General features: G+C 38.3%; 1 protein-coding gene across 9 annotated transcripts in view; it reads right to left on the minus strand.

The window, feature by feature from the left end:
• LOC128686160 (serine dehydratase-like) overlaps positions 1 to 21,739 on the minus strand; it is a 38,242-nt gene that overhangs the window by 12,159 nt on the left and 4,344 nt on the right. For all 9 annotated transcript variants that reach the window (XM_053772908.2, XM_053772903.2, XM_053772910.2 and 6 more), the window contains exons 3-6: positions 20,457 to 20,624; positions 18,115 to 18,215; positions 12,741 to 12,865; positions 6,248 to 6,350 (exon numbers count right to left, since the gene is read on the minus strand). In XM_053772908.2, the coding sequence (XP_053628883.1) occupies positions 6,248 to 6,350; positions 12,741 to 12,865; positions 18,115 to 18,215; positions 20,457 to 20,624 (497 nt within the window). The remainder of the gene's footprint in view (positions 1 to 6,247; positions 6,351 to 12,740; positions 12,866 to 18,114; positions 18,216 to 20,456; positions 20,625 to 21,739) is intronic.

Here is a 21,739-nt window from a genome sequence, read left to right on the forward strand (position 1 = left end):
AGACAGAGAGAGACAGAGAGAGAGATAGAGAGAGAGAGAGACAGAGAGAGAGACAGAGAGAGAGAGAGAGAGACAGAGACAGAGAGAGAGAGAGAGAGAGAGAGAGAGAGACAGAGACAGAGAGAGACAGAGACAGAGAGAGACAGAGAGAGACAGAGAGAGAGACAGAGAGAGAGAGAGACAGAGAGAGAGAGAGAGAGAGAGAGAGAGAGAGAGAGAGAGAGAGAGAGAGAGAGAGAGACAGAGAGAGAGAGAGAGAGAGACAGAGAGAGAGAGAGAGAGAGAGAGAGAGAGACAGAGACAGAGAGAGAGACAGAGAGAGAGAGACAGAGAGAGAGAGAGAGGGGGGGGGACCTAGTAGCGATCAGGGCCAGGAGCTGAGTCTCAACCCCTGCAACCACAATTTGGTGAGTACGTATGTACATGCACTCAGGCATTGCAGGCGCGCACACATGCACACGCACGCACACATGCGCACAGTGATTTTTTTTTTATTATCACACCGGCCGATTCCCACCAAGGCAGGGTGGCCCGAAAAAGAAAAACTTTCACCATCATTCACTCCATCACTGTCTTGCCAGAAGGGTGCTTTACACTACAGTTTTTAAACTGCAACATTAACACCCCTCCTTCAGAGTGCAGGCACTGTACTTCCCATCTCCAGGACTCAAGTCCGGCCTGCCGGTTTCCCTGAATCCCTTCATAAATGTTACTTTGCTCACACTCCAACAGCACGTCAAGTATTAAAAACCATTTGTCTCCATTCACTCCTATCAAACACGCTCACGCATGCCTGCTGGAAGTCCAAGCCCCTCGCACACAAAACCTCCTTTACCCCCTCCCTCCAACCCTTCCTAGGCCGACCCCTACCCCGCCTTCCTTCCACTACAGACTGATACACTCTTGAAGTCATTCTGTTTCGCTCCATTCTCTCTACATGTCCGAACCACCTCAACAACCCTTCCTCAGCCCTCTGGACAACAGTTTTGGTAATCCCGCACCTCCTCCTAACTTCCAAACTACGAATTCTCTGCATTATATTCACACCACACATTGCCCTCAGACATGACATCTCCACTGCCTCCAGCCTTCTCCTCGCTGCAACATTCATCACCCACGCTTCACACCCATATAAGAGCGTTGGTAAAACTATACTCTCATACATTCCCCTCTTTGCCTCCAAGGACAAAGTTCTTTGTCTCCACAGACTCCTAAGTGCACCACTCACTCTTTTTCCCTCATCAATTCTATGATTCACCTCATCTTTCATAGACCCATCCGCTGACACGTCCACTCCCAAATATCTGAATACGTTCACCTCCTCCATACTCTCTCCCTCCAATCTGATATTCAATCTTTCATCACCTAATCTTTTTGTTATCCTCATAACCTTACTCTTTCCTGTATTCACCTTTAATTTTCTTCTTTTGCACACCCTACCAAATTCATCCACCAATCTCTGCAACTTCTCTTCAGAATCTCCCAAGAGCACAGTGTCATCAGCAAAGAGCAGCTGTGACAACTCCCACTTTGTGTGTGATTCTTTATCTTTTAACTCCACGCCTCTTGCCAAGACCCTCGCATTTACTTCTCTTACAACCCCATCTATAAATATATTAAACAACCACGGTGACATCACACATCCTTGTCTAAGGCCTACTTTTACTGGGAAAAAATTTCCCTCTTTCCTACATACTCTAACTTGAGCCTCACTATCCTCGTAAAAACTCTTCACTGCTTTCAGTAACCTACCTCCTACACCATACACTTGCAACATCTGCCACATTGCCCCCCTATCCACCCTGTCATACGCCTTTTCCAAATCCATAAATGCCACAAAGACCTCTTTAGCCTTATCTAAATACTGTTCACTTATATGTTTCACTGTAAACACCTGGTCCACACACCCCCTACCTTTCCTAAAGCCTCCTTGTTCATCTGCTATCCTATTCTCCGTCTTACTCTTAATTCTTTCAATTATAACTCTACCATACACTTTACCAGGTACACTCAACAGACTTATCCCCCTATAATTTTTGCACTCTCTTTTATCCCCTTTGCCTTTATACAAAGGAACTATGCATGCTCTCTGCCAATCCCTAGGTACCTTACCCTCTTCCATACATTTATTAAATAATTGCACCAACCACTCCAAAACTATATCCCCACCTGCTTTTAACATTTCTATCTTTATCCCATCAATCCCGGCTGCCTTACCCCCTTTCATTTTACCTACTGCCTCACGAACTTCCCCCACACTCACAACTGGCTCTTCCTCACTCCTACAAGATGTTATTCCTCCTTGCCCTATACACGAAATCACAGCTTCCCTATCTTCATCAACATTTAACAATTCCTCAAAATATTCCTTCCATCTTCCCAATACCTCTAACTCTCCATTTAATAACTCTCCTCTCCTATTTTTAACTGACAAATCCATTTGTTCTCTAGGCTTTCTTAACTTGTTAATCTCACTCCAAAACTTTTTCTTATTTTCAACAAAATTTGTTGATAACATCTCACCCACTCTCTCATTTGCTCTCTTTTTACATTGCTTCACCACTCTCTTAACTTCTCTCTTTTTCTCCATATACTCTTCCCTCCTTGCATCACTTCTACTTTGTAAAAACTTCTCATATGCTAACTTTTTCTCCCTTACTACTCTCTTTACATCATCATTCCACCAATCGCTCCTCTTCCCTCCTGCACCCACTTTCCTGTAACCACAAACTTCTGCTGAACACTCTAACACTACATTTTTAAACCTACCCCATACCTCTTCGACCCCATTGCCTATGCTCTCATTAGCCCATCTATCCTCCAATAGCTGTTTATATCTTACCCTAACTGCCTCCTCTTTTAGTTTATAAACCTTCACCTCTCTCTTCCCTGATGCTTCTATTCTCCTTGTATCCCATCTACCTTTTACTCTCAGTGTAGCTACAACTAGAAAGTGATCTGATATATCTGTGGCCCCTCTATAAACATGTACATCCTGAAGTCTACTCAACAGTCTTTTATCTACCAATACATAATCCAACAAACTACTGTCATTTCGCCCTACATCATATCGTGTATACTTATTTATCCTCTTTTTCTTAAAATATGTATTACCTATAACTAAACCCCTTTCTATACAAAGTTCAATCAAAGGGCTCCCATTATCATTTACACCTGGCACCCCAAACTTACCTACCACACCCTCTCTAAAAGTTTCTCCTACTTTAGCATTCAAGTCCCCTACCACAATTACTCTCTCACTTGGTTCAAAGGCTCCTATACATTCACTTAACATCTCCCAAAATCTCTCTCTCTCCTCTGCATTCCTCTCTTCTCCAGGTGCATACACGCTTATTATGACCCACTTCTCGCATCCAACCTTTACTTTAATCCACATAATTCTTGAATTTACACATTCATATTCTCTTTTCTCCTTCCATAACTGATCATTTAACATTACTGCTACCCCTTCCTTTGCTCTAACTCTCTCAGATACTCCAGATTTAATCCCATTTATTTCCCCCCACTGAAACTCTCCTACCCCCTTCAGCTTTGTTTCGCTTAGGGCCAGGACATCCAACTTCTTTTCATTCATAACATCAGCAATCATCTGTTTCTTGTCATCCGCACTACATCCACGCACATTTAAGCAACCCAGTTTTATAAAGTTTTTCTTCTTCTCTTTTTTAGTAATTGTATACAGGAGAAGGGGTTACTAGCCCATTGCTCCCGGCATTTTAGTCGCCTCATACGACACGCATGGCTTACGGAGGAAAGATTCTTTTCCACTTCCCCATGGACAATAGAAGAAATAAAAAAGAACAAGAGCTATTTAGAAAAAGGAGAAAAACCTAGATGTATGTATATATATATATGCATGTGCGTGTCTGTGAAGTGTGACCAAAGTGTAAGTAGGAGTAGCAAGATATCCCTGTTATCTTAGCGTGTTTATGAGACAGAAAAAGAAACCAGCAATCCTACCATCATGCAAAACAGTTACAGGTTTTTGTTTCACAGTCATCTGGCATGACTGTAGTACTTCCCTGGGTGGTTGCTGTCTACCAACCTACTACCTATGGGTTTGTATCAACCCTCTTTGATACTGTTTTAATGTTACCTTTGCACCATTTGTAACATTTCTAGTATATTTTTAAATGTTTATAAAGTAGTGTACTGTATATTGTAATAAACAGAATAGAGGAAATCAGCTCTCATTTGCTCTTACCTCACCTATGGTATTTGTGCATGGGGCTCAACCACAGCAAATCACCTTAAGCCTTTAATAACCCAACAAAAAGCTGCAGTGTGATTGATTACTAACTCCTGCATTAGACAACACACTCCACCTCTTTTCAAGACTTAACTTGCTTAATATATAAAACATCTACACTTATTATTGTGCTTACTACATACACAGAACACTATACTCTAATGTAAACCCTCCTCTCAAACTCCTCCCTGACAACTATAACAGAACACAACCATAATACAAGACACAAATCACTCTTCAATATTCCTGTGTGCATCTCTCCCTATGCAAAAATGCTATGCATGTCAAGGGCCCGAAGATCTGGAATTCATTACCAGAACACACTAAAGGACCCCTGTCTGTAAATCAGTTTAAGGCCCTACTAAGAAATCACCTCATCACCCAAAATTAATTAGACAAACCATACCTAATACCTACCAGTATCTCACATGTAAGTTTAATGAGTAGTTTTATCCCTTCTGGAACCTTGTCATGGACGAGTCTCTGATCCTGTTCAAAGGTAAACTGTGGTTCAAGCAGTATATACCAAAAGAGGAAACACTGTGGTATCAAGCTGTTTATTTTGTGTAACTGTGAATGTGGCCTGGTATTGGATTTGACTGTGTACATAGGAAGCAAAACACTGAAAGATACCAGGAAGTTATTGGGAGTCTCCAGTGATATAATGAAAAAAAAAAAATGATAAAACCATATCTTTGTGAGGGCCATATATTATACACTGATAAATGGTAAACATACAAAACCCTTACTCAGTGATTTCCTTTGGGTGAACATGACGGACATATGTTACAGTGCATGGAATGTGAAAACATATGCATAAGTTCAATGCAGGTACTAGTACTAGTAAGGTAAAGGTATTTCATGCTAATGAAATACCTGTACCTTAATGAAATACCTGTTCCTTTAAGAGACCCATACTACATATAATTGATACTCCAGTTCATTACACGTACTGGCCAACACTTCTGGTGTGACTTTTCCAATGCCATGATTTATTATATCATGGAGTGTTTTAATGTTGGCTACTAGTATCTGGAAAACATAATCCATTACAAACCCTCGCAAGAAGAAAGCTAGACATAATATCAGATGAACATGGCACTTTCTGATGAGGTCATTATTCTCAATCTATCTGCCAAGGAACTTGATGTTAAAATAATTCTGTTAGCCTATGCATAAAACTGTAATTTCATATCTTTTACCATATTGTGGTCATAATGTTTTGAAACTAAAAACAAATAAACAAAAAAAAAAAGAACACCCTGTACAACTATTGCAGTGTATATCCAATGCTAAATAAACAAAATGTAAGTTTTTTGATGTACCCAAAAATGCAATGCTTTTTATTTGTTTCAGTGCTAAAATATCTTTAATTTCCATGGTCTTTCTTGGAATATGTGTATGTGTATATTAGTTACTGTTTTTAATAGATGTGCTGTTGGAGTGTGAGCAAGGTAATATATATTAAGGGATTCAGAGAAAGCAGTTAGCCAGACTCGAGTCCTGGAGATAATGGTGATATTACAATTGGGGAAGGGGGGGGGATCTGAGTTGTAATGTCAGCACACTCCTGGCAAGACAGTAATTTTACAAATGATGGGGAATGTGTTTTTTTCTTAGAGTAACCCTGCTTTGCAGTAAATAGACACTTAAAAAGTGAAAATAAAATTTTCAACCCCATATGAAAATCAAGGTGTATTAACCTGTAAACGGTCCAAGCGTATATATACGTTTTTTCAACATTTGAAAGTATGTAAAAAAAGTAGATCTTTTTTTTTTTTACATTTGAAAATGTGTAAAAATACTTTGATCTACTTTTTTTTTTGTTATATTTGAAAATATGTAAAAAACATAGATCTACTTTTGGAGCACTACACATGTGAACATAGATCTGCCTGGACCGTTTACGGGTTAAAAGTACACAGAGCGTTAAATAAAATAAATAGATTACTAAAAGAAAATAATGGTTATTCTTACCTAGTAATGTCTCCAATAGAAACTGGCTTGCCTGCTTGTAGTGCAGCACTTAAAGCATGAGCACCTTCTGTCTCCATAGCTATCACTGGGATATCTGCAACACCTGATGTTACAAATTAAAGCTGTAATACAAGAATCATTAACAAAAAATTACTGGGCACTATGAGAATGTATAGCGACACTTTTCAAAAGTTTGTCGCACATCAGGTTGCTACTCTTAATAAGGGATTTTAAGTGCAATTCTCAGTAGTAGTAACCAGTTACCAGTAACCAGTGTACCAGTTGACTCACTCACTACCAACCGTCTCTGCCTGAGTCACTGTCTATTCATATTGTGCTGACCTGGCACTATTCAAAGACCCCCTCACATATGGGTACTGTGGGCGGCCAGTCGGTCAGTTGTACGAGAGAGAGCAGAGAGACTAGGTTACGGCTGTAAGGGCGCTACTCACCTTGTCTGTAATTATACGTACTACCAGCCTACGTGAGTATTACTTTACCCAATCCACGTGTCGAACTCCCACATGATACAATAAATAACCTTTCTACTTGTCTATTATAAATATTTATTTTAATTTTTTCACAGTTCCTGTGCCAAATACAGTAGTATGTGTATATATATGCAATTTTAAAAATTCTCTGCATACTAACAAGTTTTTTAGAGGATGGGCTCCATGACCCATTATATGAATATCTACCTATCAGTTTAACCTCTATAACACCAGTCATGGACTCTTAACCCTTTGACTGTTTTGGTCGTATATATACGTCTCACGCGCCACTGTTTCAGACGTATTAATACGAGTAAATTCTAGCAGCTTCAAATCAAGCAGGAGAAAGCTGGTAGGCCCACATGTGATAGAATGGGTCTGTGTGGTCAGTGTGCACCATATTAAAAACTCCTGTAGCATGCAGTGCATAATGAGGGAAAAAAAACCTTTGACCATTTTTTTGGATTAAAATGCCGACTTTGAGGTGTATTTTCGTATGGTATTTATTGCTGTATTCTCGTTTTTATGGTCTCATGTGATAAAATGGAAAACATATTACAGAAATAGAGATGATTTTGATTAGTTTCACAATGAAAACGACCTTAAAATTGAGCTCAAAGTAGCGGAAATGTTCGATTTTTACCAATGTTCAAGAGTAAGCAAATCACACCACATGTCCAATACACGTCAACTGGGGAGTCTAATATTCTTTCACTAGTGCACTGATATTATTTATACCATTTTTACAATAATGCTGTAGTCGGCATAACAGTAAATTTTGTATTTTTTGTATGAATAAAAAATCAAAATAGAAAGCAATAGTAATATAAGAGGGGGATAGAGACATGACTAATGAACAGAGGATATGTTATTTTAGTGCCAAGAATGTCTACAGTGTTTAATCTGGACCCTATTTTGAAATTGGCATCTTTTTTAATTTGCGTGAAATTGGCCAAATTGCCAATATCTGACCGCTTTATTGGGTAGTTCAAATCGGTAAATAGGCGGTTTCTTGTGCTCTACTAATAGAAAAAATGGAGTTCTAAAGAAATAGCTACGAGTTTGGTCAATTGGAACAACAGAATTGGCCAAAAATAGGCACAAAATCGGCGAAATTGCGTATACGTCGCCGAGACCGCTAACTTCACGGGAGCGTAATTCCGTGAGTTTTCGACCAAATTTCGTACTTTTGGTATCATTACCATTGGGAAAAGATTCTCTATCATTTCATAAGAAAAAAAAATTTCCAAAAATTTTGCGACATAGAATGAGTTTCAGAAAGGGGCTTGTCTGGTATGATTGTTTGTCTACCTCTACTGTGTGCTAGCACACAGGAGAGGTAGACATTGATCAGGCTTCTGAAACCATTCTGCTACTTGTTTCTGGTCGAGTAAGATCTACTTTTGACAGGTTTCAAGAGTCTTCTATTCCCACAACCAGGCTTAGAGTCAGAATTTTCTGGAACTTGCCTGGTCAACCAGGCTGTTGATGTTGGCAGCTCTTGCAGTCAACATAGCCATCATAACCTAGGTGGTCTGGCACTTGTGGAGGCAGTGATCCAGCTTGCTCTCAAGGCTTCTACACATGTTTCTTCAGTATTCCTGATAACTTCTGGCAGTATGAACAGTCTATGCCTACAAATGCTGATATGCCAGTCTGTGGATTTTAAAATTTCTCCCACTTCCTGGAGGACAGTGATCTACATTATCACTGCCTTGCACATACACTGTGTTCTCATTAACTGCTGTGTTAAGTGTGCTGAGCTGAAGTTATAGTAGATCGGAGTAAGCTCTTCCACTCCCACAGTGCTTTTGGTGTTGAATAATAATCTTTATTTCTACAAGTACATGAGACAACTTATACATACCAAGGTGACATCAATGACATACTATATAGAAAGACCCTGGTTATGCAGAGCATTTCAGGCAACTTAGGTTAATCTTGTCCCCCAGGATATGACCAGGATGTACATGTTTATAGAGGGGCAACTGATATATCGATCATTATTTAGTTGTAGCTACAGTTGGAGTAAGAGATAGATGGGACAAGAGAAAGGTGGCAACAACAAGTAAGAGACTGGTGAAAGTGTATAAACTAAGGGAGGAGGAAGTTCGGGTGAGATATAAGCAACTATTGGCAGAAAGGTGGGCTAGTGCAAGTATGAGTAATAGGGGGTTGAAGAGGGTTGGAATAGTTTTAAAAATGCAATATTAGAATGTGGGGCAGAAGTTTGTGGTTATAGGAGGGTGGGTGCAGGAGGAAAGAGGAGTGATTGGTGGAGTTATGAAGTAAATGGTGTGATAAAAGAGAAAAAGGTAGCTTATGAGAGGTTTTTACAAAGCAGAAGTGTTATAAAAAGAGCAGAGTACATGGAAAGTAAAAGAAAAGTGAAGAGAGTGCAAAAGGAGAGCAGATGATAGAGTGGGAGAGGCACTGTCAAGAAATTTTAATGAAAATAAGAAAATTTTTTGGAGTGAGTTAAAAAGTTAAGATAGCCTAGGGAACGAATGGATTAGTCAGTTAAAAACAGAGTAGGGGAGCTAGTAGATGGGGAGATGGCAGGAATATTTTGAGGAACTTTTCAATGTCAACGAAGAAAGGGAGGCAGTAATTTCATACATTGGCCAGGGAGGTATACAATCTTTTAGGTGTGAAGAAGAGCAGGATGTGAGTGTGGGGGAGGAGCGTAAGGCATTACGTAGAATGAAAGAGGGTAAAGCAGCTGAAACTGACAGGATCATGACAGAAATGTTAAAAGCAGGGGGGATATAGTGTTAGAGTTGTTGGTATTTTTGTTTAATAAATGTATGAAAGGTGGGAAGGTACCTAGGGATTGGCAGAGAGCATGTATAGTTCCTTTATATAAAGGGAAGGGGGACAAAAGGGATTGTAAAAATCATAAAGGAATTAGTTTACTGAGTATACCACCCAGGGAAGTACTACCGTCCTGCCAAGTGAATGTAAAATGAAAGCCAGTAATTGTTTTACGTGATGGTAGGATTGCTGGTGTCTTTTGTCTGTATAAACTAAGGGATGATAAATTAGACACATGTGCAGCTCATGGGTATCTTTACTGAGGAAACGTTTCCTCAATAAAGATACCCATGAGCTGCACATGTGTCTAATTTATCAACATGTCGGTTCTCTGAACCATTCATCTATAAACTAAGGGAGGAGGAAGTTCAAGTGAGATATAAGCAACTATTGGCAGAAAGGTGGGCTGGTGCAAGTATGAGTAGTGGGGGGGTTCAAGAGGGTTGGAATAGTTTTAAAAATGCAGTAGTAGAGTGTGGGGCAGGAAGTTTGTGGTTATAGGATGGTGGGTCCAGGAGGAAAGAGGAGTGATTGGTGGAATGATGAAGTAAAGGATGTGATAAAAGAGAAAAAGATAGCTTATGAGAGGTTTTTACAAAGCAGAAGTGCAATAAGAAGAGTAGAGTATATGGAGAGTAAAAGAAAGGTGAAGAGAGTGGTGAGAGTGCAAAAGGAGAACAGATGATAGAGTGCGAGAGAAAGTGTCAAGAAATTTTAATGAAAATAAGAAAAATTATTGGAGTTAAACAAGTTAAGAAAGCCTTGGGAACAAATGGATTTGTCAGTTAAAAACAGAGTAGGAGAGTTAGTAGATGGGGAGATGGAGGTATCAGGTAGATGGCGAGAATACTTTGAGGAACTTCTGAATGTCGACGAAGAAAGGGAGGCAGTAATTTCATGCACTGGCCAGGGAGGTATACAATCTTTTAGGAGTGAAGAAGAGCAGGACGTAAGTGTGGGGGAAGTGCATGAGGCATTATGTAGAATGAAAGGGGGTAAAGCAGTTGGAACTGACGAGATCATGACAGAAAGGTTAAAAGCAGGGGGGAATTTAGTGTTGGAGTGGTTGGTATTTTTGTTTAATAAATGTATGAAAGAGGGGAAGGTACGTAAGGATTGGCGGAGAGCATGTATAGTCCCTTTATATAAAGGGAAGGGGGACAAAAGAGATTGTAAAAATTATAGAGGAATTAGTTTACTGAGTATACCACAAAAAGTGTACGGTACGGTTATTATTTAAAGAATTAGAACTAAGACAGAAAGTAGGATTGCAGATGAGCAAGGAGGTTTTAGAGTGGGTAGAGGATGTGTAGATCAGGTATTTACATTGAAGCATATACGTGAACAGTATTTAGATAATGGTAGGGAAGTTTTTATTGCATTTATGGATTTAGAAAAGGCACATGATAGAGTGGATAGGGGAGAAATGTGGCAGATATTGCAAGTATGTATATGGAATAGGTAGTAAGTTACTAAATGCTGTAAAGAGTTTTTATGAGGACAGTGAGGTTCAGTTTAGGGTGTGTAGAAGAGAGGGAGACTACTTCCCAGTAAAAGTAGGTCTTAGACAGGGATGTGTAATGTCACCACAGTTGTTTAATATATTTATAGATGGGGTTGAAAAAGAAGTAAATGCTAGGGTGTTCGGGAGAGGGGTGTGATTAAATTATGGAGAATCCAATACAAAATAGGAATTGACACAGTTACTTTTTGCTGATAATACTGTGCTTATGAGTGATTCTAAAGAAAAATTGCAAAGGTTAGTGGACGAATTTGGGAGTGTGTGTAAAGGTAGAAAGTTGAAAGTGAACATAGAAAAGAGTAAGGTGATGAGGGTATCAAATGATTTAGATAAAGAAAAACTGGATATCAAATTGGGGAGGAGGAGTATGGAAGAAATGAATGTTTTCAGATATTTGGGAGTCGACGCATCTGCGGATGAATTTATGAAGGATGAGGTTAATCATAGAATTGATGAGGGAAAAAAGGTGAGTGGTGCATTGAGGTATATGTGGAGACAAAGAACGTTATCTATGGAGGCAAAGAAGGGAATGTATGAAAGTATAGTGGTACCAACACTCTTATATGGGCGTGAAGCTTGGGTTGTAAATGCTGCAGCGAGGAGGCAGTTTGAGGCAATGGAGATGTCCTGTCTAAGGGCAATGTGTGGTGTAAATATTATGCAGAAAATTCGGAGTGTGGAAATTAGAAGGTGTGGAGTTAATAAAAGTATTACTCAGAAGGCTGAAGAGAGATTGTTGAGGTGGTTTGGTCATTTAAAGAGAATGGATCAAAGTAGAATGACATGGAGAGCATATAAATCTGTAGGGGAAGGAAGGTGGGGTAGGAGTCATCCTCAAAAAGGTTGGAGGGAGGGGGTAAAGGAGGTTTTGTGGGCGAGGGGCTTGGACTTCCAGCAAGCGTGCATGAGCGTGTTAGATAGGAATAAATGGAAACAAATGGTATTTGGGACCTGACGAGCTGTTGGAGTGTGAGCAGGGTAATATTTAGGGAAGGGATTCAGGGAATCTGGTTATTTTTATATAGCCAGACTTGAGTCCTGGAAATGGGAAGTACAATGCCTGCACTTTAAAGGAGGGGTTTGGGATATTGGCAGCTTGGAGGGATATGTTGTGTATCTTTATACGTATACGTGGAGTTTACCTGCAGAGAGTTCTGGGGGTCAACGTCCCGGTCTGTGAGCACCTCTGCGAAAACAGTGATTATGTGTGAGTGAGGTGAAAGTGTTGCATGATGATGAAAGTATTTTCTTTTTGGGGATTTTCTTTCTTCTTGGGTCACCCTGCCTCGGTGGAAGACGGCCGACTTGTTAAAAAAAAAAAAAAAAAAAATAACCTCTCTTCAATTTCTTACTGTTAATTTTATTACAGGGTACCCAATGTCACTTTCTTAATATTTACTGGTAACTTACAATTAATATTTTTTTTAAGTTAGTTTAGGATAGGTAAGGATAGATTTGATTTGGTTATATAATCCCATATAAATGTGCATATAATTAATCACAAACAGGCAAACTGAAGGCCAGCTACAAAATGTCTGGAAACAAGGTAGCCAAGATTAACCAGGGAACATTCAATCTTCACAAGTATCATTCATGGTGCAAGACTAAGCTGCACATGTGGAAAATTAATATTGTAATAAAAGGTTTCCAATTCCGAATCCCTTACCATGTTCATGAAGACCTTTCAAGATGCCACACAGGAGCCCACCACCACCAACTGATACAACAATGGCAGCTGGTTTCTCAAAAGACTGCTCCAGTATTTCTGTCACTAAAGTACTATGTCCTTCCCTAAAAGGTAGAATTTAAATAGAACCTTAGGTGTCTATATGAAAATAAAAAACATTCTTAGCATAAAAATTTACCCATTCTTACCCACATCTTTGTACATCTGAAGTTGGCACCTTATTTTTTATCTATTTTTACTCCAAACACCATCTGTTGTGTAGTTTTATGCACCCACATTTGACCTGAAGTGTTTATTTACAAGCAAACCTTAGTTGTTTTTGTAAATGTAAACTAGAATGGTGACCTCAAAAGTCACTATCTGAAAAATATTTTGTATGAATAGTTTTGCAGTATCTAGGTAGAAGGTTGGTAGACAGCAACCACCCAGGGTGATTCTACTGTCCTGCCAAGTGAGTGTGAAATGAAAACCTGTATTGTTTTAGATAATGGTAGGATTGTTGGTGTCTATTTTGTCTCATAAACATGCAGGATAACAGATATATCTTGCTACTTCTACTTACTTAGGTCACACTACACATGCATGTACATGCATGTATATTTACATGCTCATCTAGGTTTTCTTCTATTTTCTTAATAGTTCTTGTTCCTCTTTATTTTCTCTTATCTCCATGGGGAAGTGGAAAAGAATTCTTTCTCTGTAAGCCATGTGTGTCGTAAGAGGTGACTAAAATACTGGGAGCAAGGGGCTAGTAACCCCTTCTCCTGTATAAATTACTAAATTTAAAAAGAAAAACTTTTGTTTTTCTTTTTAGGTCACCCTGCCACTGTGAGATACAGCTGATTCATTGAAAAAATAAAAAGTTTTGCAGCAGAGAGGCATAAAACCTAAAACAATTTCTTCATTAAAATTGGCACCTATACAGTCCAAGATCAATCTTCTAAGTAAGATACACCAGCTTTGAAAGTTTGATGCTGATAAGAAGAGGTATACTCTAGCACACAGAAACCAATATGCTTATGACTGAGTTTATGCTCATGTAGAAAATTCAGAATTTAAGCATACAACTGAAGACAGAAAGTGACTGACTCTTCAATAGGGTTGCTCCATTAGTTCAAGCTTTGTCAGGATATTAGTGACATAAAAGCATCTAGTGAAAAACTGTTTGCAGATTACAATGAAACTAAAAAAATGTGTTGAACAGTTTTCAGAAAGTACATAATGAACAATACACTAACTGCCAAGTAAACCCACAGTGCAGATGAGATAGGACTATTTTGGAAAGTTGTGTCATTATTTTTGTAGTGATAAGAACTCATCATCTAGAGTGAAGAAAACCAATGAGAGGCTGTGTGTTTTCACATGTACTAATACTGCTGGTACACAATAAAAACAACCATATTTAGTAGGGATGGGATGATACCAAAACTTTTGCCAATACTGATACTGATGCTCAATTTTAGGCCAATACAGATACTTTTCTTTATTTTTTATTTTGAAAATTACGATAACTATGTTAATTTTGTTTTTATTATTAACACACTGGCCGATTCCCGCCAAGGCAGGGTGGCCCGAAAAAAAGAAAAACTTTCACCATCATTCGCTCCATCACTGTCTTGCCAGAAGGGTGCTTTACACTACAGTTTTTAAACTGCAACATTAACACCCCTCCTTCAGAGTGCAGACACTGTACTTCCCATCTCCAGGACTCAAGTCTGGCCTGCCGGTTTCCCTGACTCCCTTCATAAATGTTACTTTGCTCACACTCCAACAGCACGTCAAGTATTAAAAACCATTTGTCTCCATTCACTCCTATCAAACATGCTCACTATGTTAAATATATAAGGAAATACCTATTGCTCTTTAGTTATTAAGTAACCCAGAGAGGTTAAGTATTAAGTAACCTGATATCTCTGAGATGCCAATGTCATTACTCATTACAGGCATCCCCATGAGGTTTACAAACTGAAAGAAAACAAAATTTCTGAATATGTCTACATATCTAGTAATCTGATGAAAACAATCCGAGATCAGTAACAAAAATAAATCTGAATAATTTTAAGTTATGTTAAAATGTTAATCATAAAACCAAAATATCCAACAGTCTCATGATACTGCTTATTTGAAGCTTTAAGAAATATTTTGAAAACAAAAAGATAAAAATTATAAAAACTTACCGACATATTTCCAGTAAACAGGTTAAAGTTTTTAAACTTTGAAGGAACACAGTGAATAATTGAAATGCAGATTATTCTTATATCAGAAAATAAAAATAAACAATGTCCTGTACATACATTACTATAATAGCTAAAATTAAAAATTCTTGAAATGAAGTTGCAGAACATTAACATCGCCCCATTTTTCAGGAGCTAAATCTGTTGCTGTAAGGACAGTAGATGGTGCCTCCAATTCTGAACAATCTTTCACTCTCTAGTGAAAAGGGAATGTAAACTCAGGTATTTACTGGTTAGGTTTACCAGCGATAGTAGAACTGCAGTATCATATTTTTTTTTCATCACTATAGTGCATTTCCTTCTTTAACCCTTTGAGGGTCAGTCACGTACAAGTACGTCACTGCAACCAGGATCGGTCACGTATCTGTACACCTAAATTCTAGTGCCTTTAAATCTGGTGGAAGAAAGCTGGCAGGCCTACATATAAAAGAATGGGTCTGTGTGGTCTGTGTGCGCAGTATAAAAAAAAATCCTGAAGCATGCAGTGCATAATGAGAAAAAAAAACTTTGACCGTGTTTTTGATTTAAAACAATGACTTTCTAGTGTATTTTCGTATGGTATTTATGGTTGTATTCTCGTTTCCTTGGTCCCATTTGATAGAATGGAAGATATATTACAGAAATAGTGATGATTTTGATTGGTTTCACGATGACAAGTACCTTGAAACTGAGCTCAAAGTAGCAAAAATGATCGATTTTTGCCAATGTTCAAGAGTAAACAAATCACGCCATGTGTCCAATACATGTCAACTGGTGAGTCTAATATTCTTTCACAAGTGCGCTGACATCATTTATACTGTTTTTACAATGATGCAGTAGTATACATAACAGAAAACCTATTTTCTGTGAGAATAAAAATTTGAAATGGAAAGCAAAAGTAATGTAAGAAGGGCCTAGATATGTGACTAATGAACAGTTAAAATGTTATTTTAGTGCCATGAATGTCTGTCTTGTTTATTCTGGACCCTATTTCAAAATTGGCATCTTTTGAAATTTGTGTGAAACTGCCAAAATTGCCAAATTCTGACCACTTTATTGGGTAGTTGAAATCAGTAAATGGGCAGATTCTTGTACTCAATCAATAGAACAAATGGAGTTCTAGGGAACTAGCTGATTTTAGTCAACTGCAACATTGGAATTGGCCGAAAATAAGGCTCAAAGTGGGTGAGATCGCCGATGCGTAAATATCATTGAGACCACTAACTTCCTGAGAGCATAATTCTGTAAGTTTTCCATCAAATTCATAATTTTGGTGTCATTATGATCAGAAAAAGATTCTCTTATCATTTCATAAGAATTTTTTTTTTTTTTTCGAAAAATTTTCAAACCTGAGAATGAGTTTGGGAGAGGGCTTTTCGACCTTCAAAGGGTTAAAAGACAATAATACCACATATTTATCTAGTATTTCTGTTTACGTTTGTGATAATAAAAATGCCAAATCGCTTGTTTTTGGATGCTGCATTTTGAGACTTAGAAAAAGATCCAAGGCAGATGTCTGTGACATGCTGTTGTTGAGAGTACTGGCAATAATTTCTTTATAACATTTATCAAAATCAAACTTGTCAAGTTCCTCAACCTTTCACATAATCTTGACTTTCTTCATCAGACTAGCTGCTGTTTCATTATAATAATGATACTCTGAAAGTCTCTTGTTCTCTCCAGGGTGGAATACTGCTGTATACTAAAGGCCCACTACAAGGTAGGGTGATTGCTGAGCTGTAAAACATGTAGAGAACTTTCACTGCCCTTACCCATCAAATCAAACATCTAAATTACACTTGAAGGCCCTTCAACTCTATTCCTTGCAACACAGACGAAAAAGGTACATCATTATCTATGCCTAGAAAATCCTGGAGGAACTGGTCCCAAATCTGCACACTCAAATCACCTTGCATGAATACAAGGGACTTGGAAGATGGTGAAGAAAAAAGCAAGAACACATGTACAGTGACAGAACTCCAAGTGTTAAAGGTTCTCAACCTTTCAATGCCCTCCCTTCATGCAAAGGAGGAATTACCAACAAACCTCTGGCTGTTGTCAAGAAGGAACTTGACAAGTAGTACTTCAAAACAGTTCCTGACCATCCATGCATGCTGGACTGTATGCAGTCAACAGTAACAGCCTGGGTGATCAGGGATTGATCCCCCAGGAGGCCTGGTTTGGGACAGCACCTTCAAGCATCCTTCAGGACTTAAGAAACCTGTTGTGTGGATGAAAGGTTTTGGAAATAAAGATACCTAACTGTTGCACATGTGGAGAAATTATCTCCTGTACTAAGGCATGGTTGATTGATAGGTAACTGCTATGTGGATACGAGCAGAGTTTTGGCTAGTGTATATAGATTAGTACAGTGGAACCTCGGTACTCGAACAGCTCCCTACTCGAACAATTTGGTATTTGAACATTTTGTTCAGTAAAAAAATTGCTCGGTAGTTGACCATTTGCTCGGCACTCAACCAAACAAACATGACCTGCTGGAACTTCGCTGTAAACTATTTCATGTTTCTTTGCATTTTTTGATGTGTTTTTTATATTATATGTATAAATAAGGGAGCAAGGGGCTAGTAACCCCTTCTCCTGTATAAATTACTAAACTTAAAAAGAGAAACTTTCGTTTTTCTTTTTGGGCCACCCTGCCTTTGTGGAATACGGCCGGTGCGTTGAAAGAAAGAAAGAATGTATAAACAAGTCACCATGGGGCCTACGAAGATTAGTGATAACAGTCAACCAAAAAGAAAACTGGCTGGGAAAAATTTGTTCAATACTTGAACAAATCAGCATTCAAACAGCCTCCTTGAACAAATTAAGTTCGAGTACTGAGGTTCCACTGTATTTTACAGTGCATGAAATGACTGCTTTGTAACCCTTAATATTTTATGATAATCTAAGTTACTGTGAACTATCAAAGCATGTTTAGCATGAATTTTCATGGAACTTGATAAATTTCACATGACAGAAACCATAAGCAAACAATCCACAATAAAATGCTACTTATAAGCTTTGTTAATAATTTAAAATAACATTTTGGTGTAAAAAAGTACCACATAAAATAAATAATAAATGTTATTTGAGAGAGAAGACAAAGAAAAAATATTAAATATAATGAGAATACTTCTTACCAAATATCTGGATGATCAAAAGGATGTACTAAACAGCATTTGTCTTTCTGAGCAAGTTCCTGAGCTTTTTCATGAGCATCATTCCAAACATGACCATGTACCTTTAAGAGAGTGTAAGTTTCAAATACACAAAAATCTATATGCTTGCATGCAGCTTACCCTTCCCCCCCCTGGGGTTAGAATAGTTGGGGGTGTACATGAGAAGGGTCAGAGTGGTTAGGTGAGCAGGTATGGTGTAGGGGTGAGGATTGGGGGACTGCTGTTATGGGAGGCAAAGACCAAACAGCGAGGAGTTGGGGCAGGGGCTGGAAACTGGTTTTGGGAGGTGGAGAGGTGTAGGGGTGACTGGGTGAGTGAGTGTGTGGTTGTTGGTGTGGGCAATAACTGGGGTGGTGGGTGGCTACGTGACTAGGTGTGAGGGTTGTGAAAACATAGGTAAGGTGCAGGCTTGAGGCTGTGGGAGTAGGGTTGAGTGGGCTTTTAGCTGTGGTGGAGTGCATAATAAACTAGCTGCTCAGGCAGGACAAGTAAACTAATACTAAAAAAGATATCAAAATAAATCTAGGACACTTATTCCAATCATAGCATAGTTTATTCACGTTCCTATTCTTAAGATTCTTTTAGCTCAAAAGTCACTTCAACTACGACATATACATCTATATATAGAACATTAAATTCAAATACAAACCCTCTACTCAAACCTCTTGATAGCTACAACAAAACACACAAGCACAACACAAGGCACAATACTCTCATTGACAACCCTCGTGTCCGTCTTGCCCTATGCAAAAATGCAATTCACATAAAGGGCCCAAAGGTCTGGAATTCATTGCCCAAACCAGTAAAAGGTCCCCTGCCTGCCAGTCAATTTAGGGCTCTAATTAAAAAATCACCTCATCTCCCAAACTTAACCATACCAATACTATACATTAAATCATTCAACCAGTTTGAAATGACTCGAGAAATCCCAAAAATCTTATGACTACTTGATCAATCTAAAATATTAATATATGCCTAAAATTGTACTGTTGTAAATTGTACTAACTGTAATATTATTTATTTTTTGCCACCTCACTACTATAAATTTTATATTAATTACAAAATTATTGGCTACCTCACTTTTGTAATGATGTAAAATAATAAATAACTAAAATTTACCACACTATAACCTGTGTCTAGTTTTAAGTAGTCTGTAAGTATAATAGGATTTGTCTGCCCAAAATGCTCAGGCATGCTAGTGGCTTTCTTTGTACTTAATAATATTTTGCAATATGTAAATTGCACACTGTAAACTTTGCAAAGAATAAAAAAAAATTTAAGTTTAATTTTGAAACCAGCTATAGCATAAGTGAATTTTTTTTTTTTTTCAACAAGTCGGCCGTCTCCCACCGAGGCAGGGTGACCCAAAAAAAAGAAAGAAAATCCCCAAAAAGAAAATACTTTCATCATCATTCAACACTTTCACCACACTCACACATTATCACTGCTTTTGCAGAGGTGCTCAGAATACAACAGTTTAGAAGCATATATGTATAGAGATACACAACATATCCCTCCAAACTGCCAATATCCCAAACCCCTCCTTTAAAGTGCAGGCATTGTACTTCCCATTTCCAGGACTCAAGTCCGACTATATGAAAATAACCGGTTTCCCTGAATCCCTTCACTAAATATTACCCTGCTCACACTCCAACAGATCGTCAGGTCCCAAGTATCATTCGTCTCCATTCACTCCTATCTAACATGCTCACGCACGCTTGCTGGAAGTCCAAGCCCCTCACCCACAAAACCTCCTTTACCCCCTCTTTCCAACCCTTTCGAGGACGACCCTTACCCCTCTTTCCTTTCCCTATAGATTTATATGCTTTCCATGTCATTCTACTTTGATCCATTCTCTCTAAATGACCAAACCACCTCAACAACCCCTCTTCTGCCCTCTGACTAATGCTTTTATTAACTCCACACCTTCTCCTAATTTCCACACTCCGAATTTTCTGCATAATATTTACACCACACATTGCCCTTAGACAGGACATCTCCACTGCCTCCAACCGTCTCCTCGCTGCTGCATTTACCACCCAAGCTTCACATCCATATAAGAGTGTTGGTACTACTATACTTTCATACATTCCCTTCTTTGCCTCCATAGATAACGTTTTTTGACTCCACATATACCTCAACGCACCACTCACCTTTTTTCCCTCATCAATTCTATGATTAACCTCATCCTTCATAAATCCATCCGCCGAATATATAATTATATAATATATAATAATATAATAATATATAATATATATAATTTAATTAAAAGTGATGAACTCCAAAGATAATAACCAACTTACAATCACATCTGCTTGCTCTTCTTTGAGCCGTGAAATCATTAAGTGTGGGGTAGACTCAGGGATGACAACTGTGGCTGGGACTCCCAACCTTCGAGAGGCATATGCAGCAGCCATCCCTGCGTTTCCTCCAGATGAGGTAACAACATGGTCATAACCTTTCTCAATATTCTGAAACAATTTTCATTTATTGGAATAACTAATAATGGCATTTAATATGTCAAATGTACTTGGGACTGCATATTTGGAACCTCAACTGTACAATATCTTACCCAAGAAAAATAATTATAGGCTTGTACAGTACTGTATTGGATTAGTCAAGAATGAAAATGTGTTGGCAGCTAAATGATTGCACTTCCACTCCATCACTACAAATATTAGGATAATTTAGTGTAGCTCCTAAATAAGTATGAAACCCCAGTGAGTGCAGCTCCATTTGACCCTTGAAAAAATCCAAGAGCACAGCCAAGATGAATATCTTTTAATTCTATCACATATACCTTTTCCTAACACCAGTATTCATTACAGTATGTCCTGCAACTTTTTCTACAATCATTAAATGAAGCTCACTGCTATAGTATGAATTTTATACATATTTTTATATTTCAAATATATATGGTATACCAAAATAATACGCCTTTGCAAATTCATTTTGAGTAACAATGTATATATAAACTCTACCTATTCTTGGTATTCTAACTATCCATTTTAAGATACTGAACATTACTAGATGAATAACACTTCTGAAAACAGAAGTACAGTGGACCCCCGCATAACGATTACCTCCGAATGCGACCAATTATGTAAGTGTATTTATGTAGGTGCGTTTGTACGTGTATGTTTGGGGGTCTGAAATGGACTAATCTACTTCACAATATTTCTTATGGGAACAAATTCGGTCAGTACTGGCACCTGAACATACTTCTGGAGTGAAAAAATATCGTTAACCGGGGGTCCACTGTACTGTACTGATGAAGTGTGTAAAATATACATAACTGTATACTGTCCATAAAGATTAACCCTTAAACGGTCCAAACATATATATACGTCCTCTCGCGTAGCGCCCCAAACGTATATAAATGTTTCATTTGTCATTCAACATTGGCACGATAGGCCTGAGTCACCTAGACATGAGAGAATGGGTGTGCACACTCAGTGTGCGCCATATGAAAAAAATTGGGGACGCCTGGGTACCACATGCTCTTTTTTCCTATAAAAAAAATTATTTTTTTTCCTCAAAATATTCGGGGCGCTGCACAGGTGAATGTATATATACATTTGGACCG

This window comes from Cherax quadricarinatus, chromosome 9, assembly GCF_038502225.1.
Source record: "Cherax quadricarinatus isolate ZL_2023a chromosome 9, ASM3850222v1, whole genome shotgun sequence".
In the NCBI taxonomy this organism is placed as follows: Eukaryota; Metazoa; Arthropoda; class Malacostraca; order Decapoda; family Parastacidae; genus Cherax; species Cherax quadricarinatus.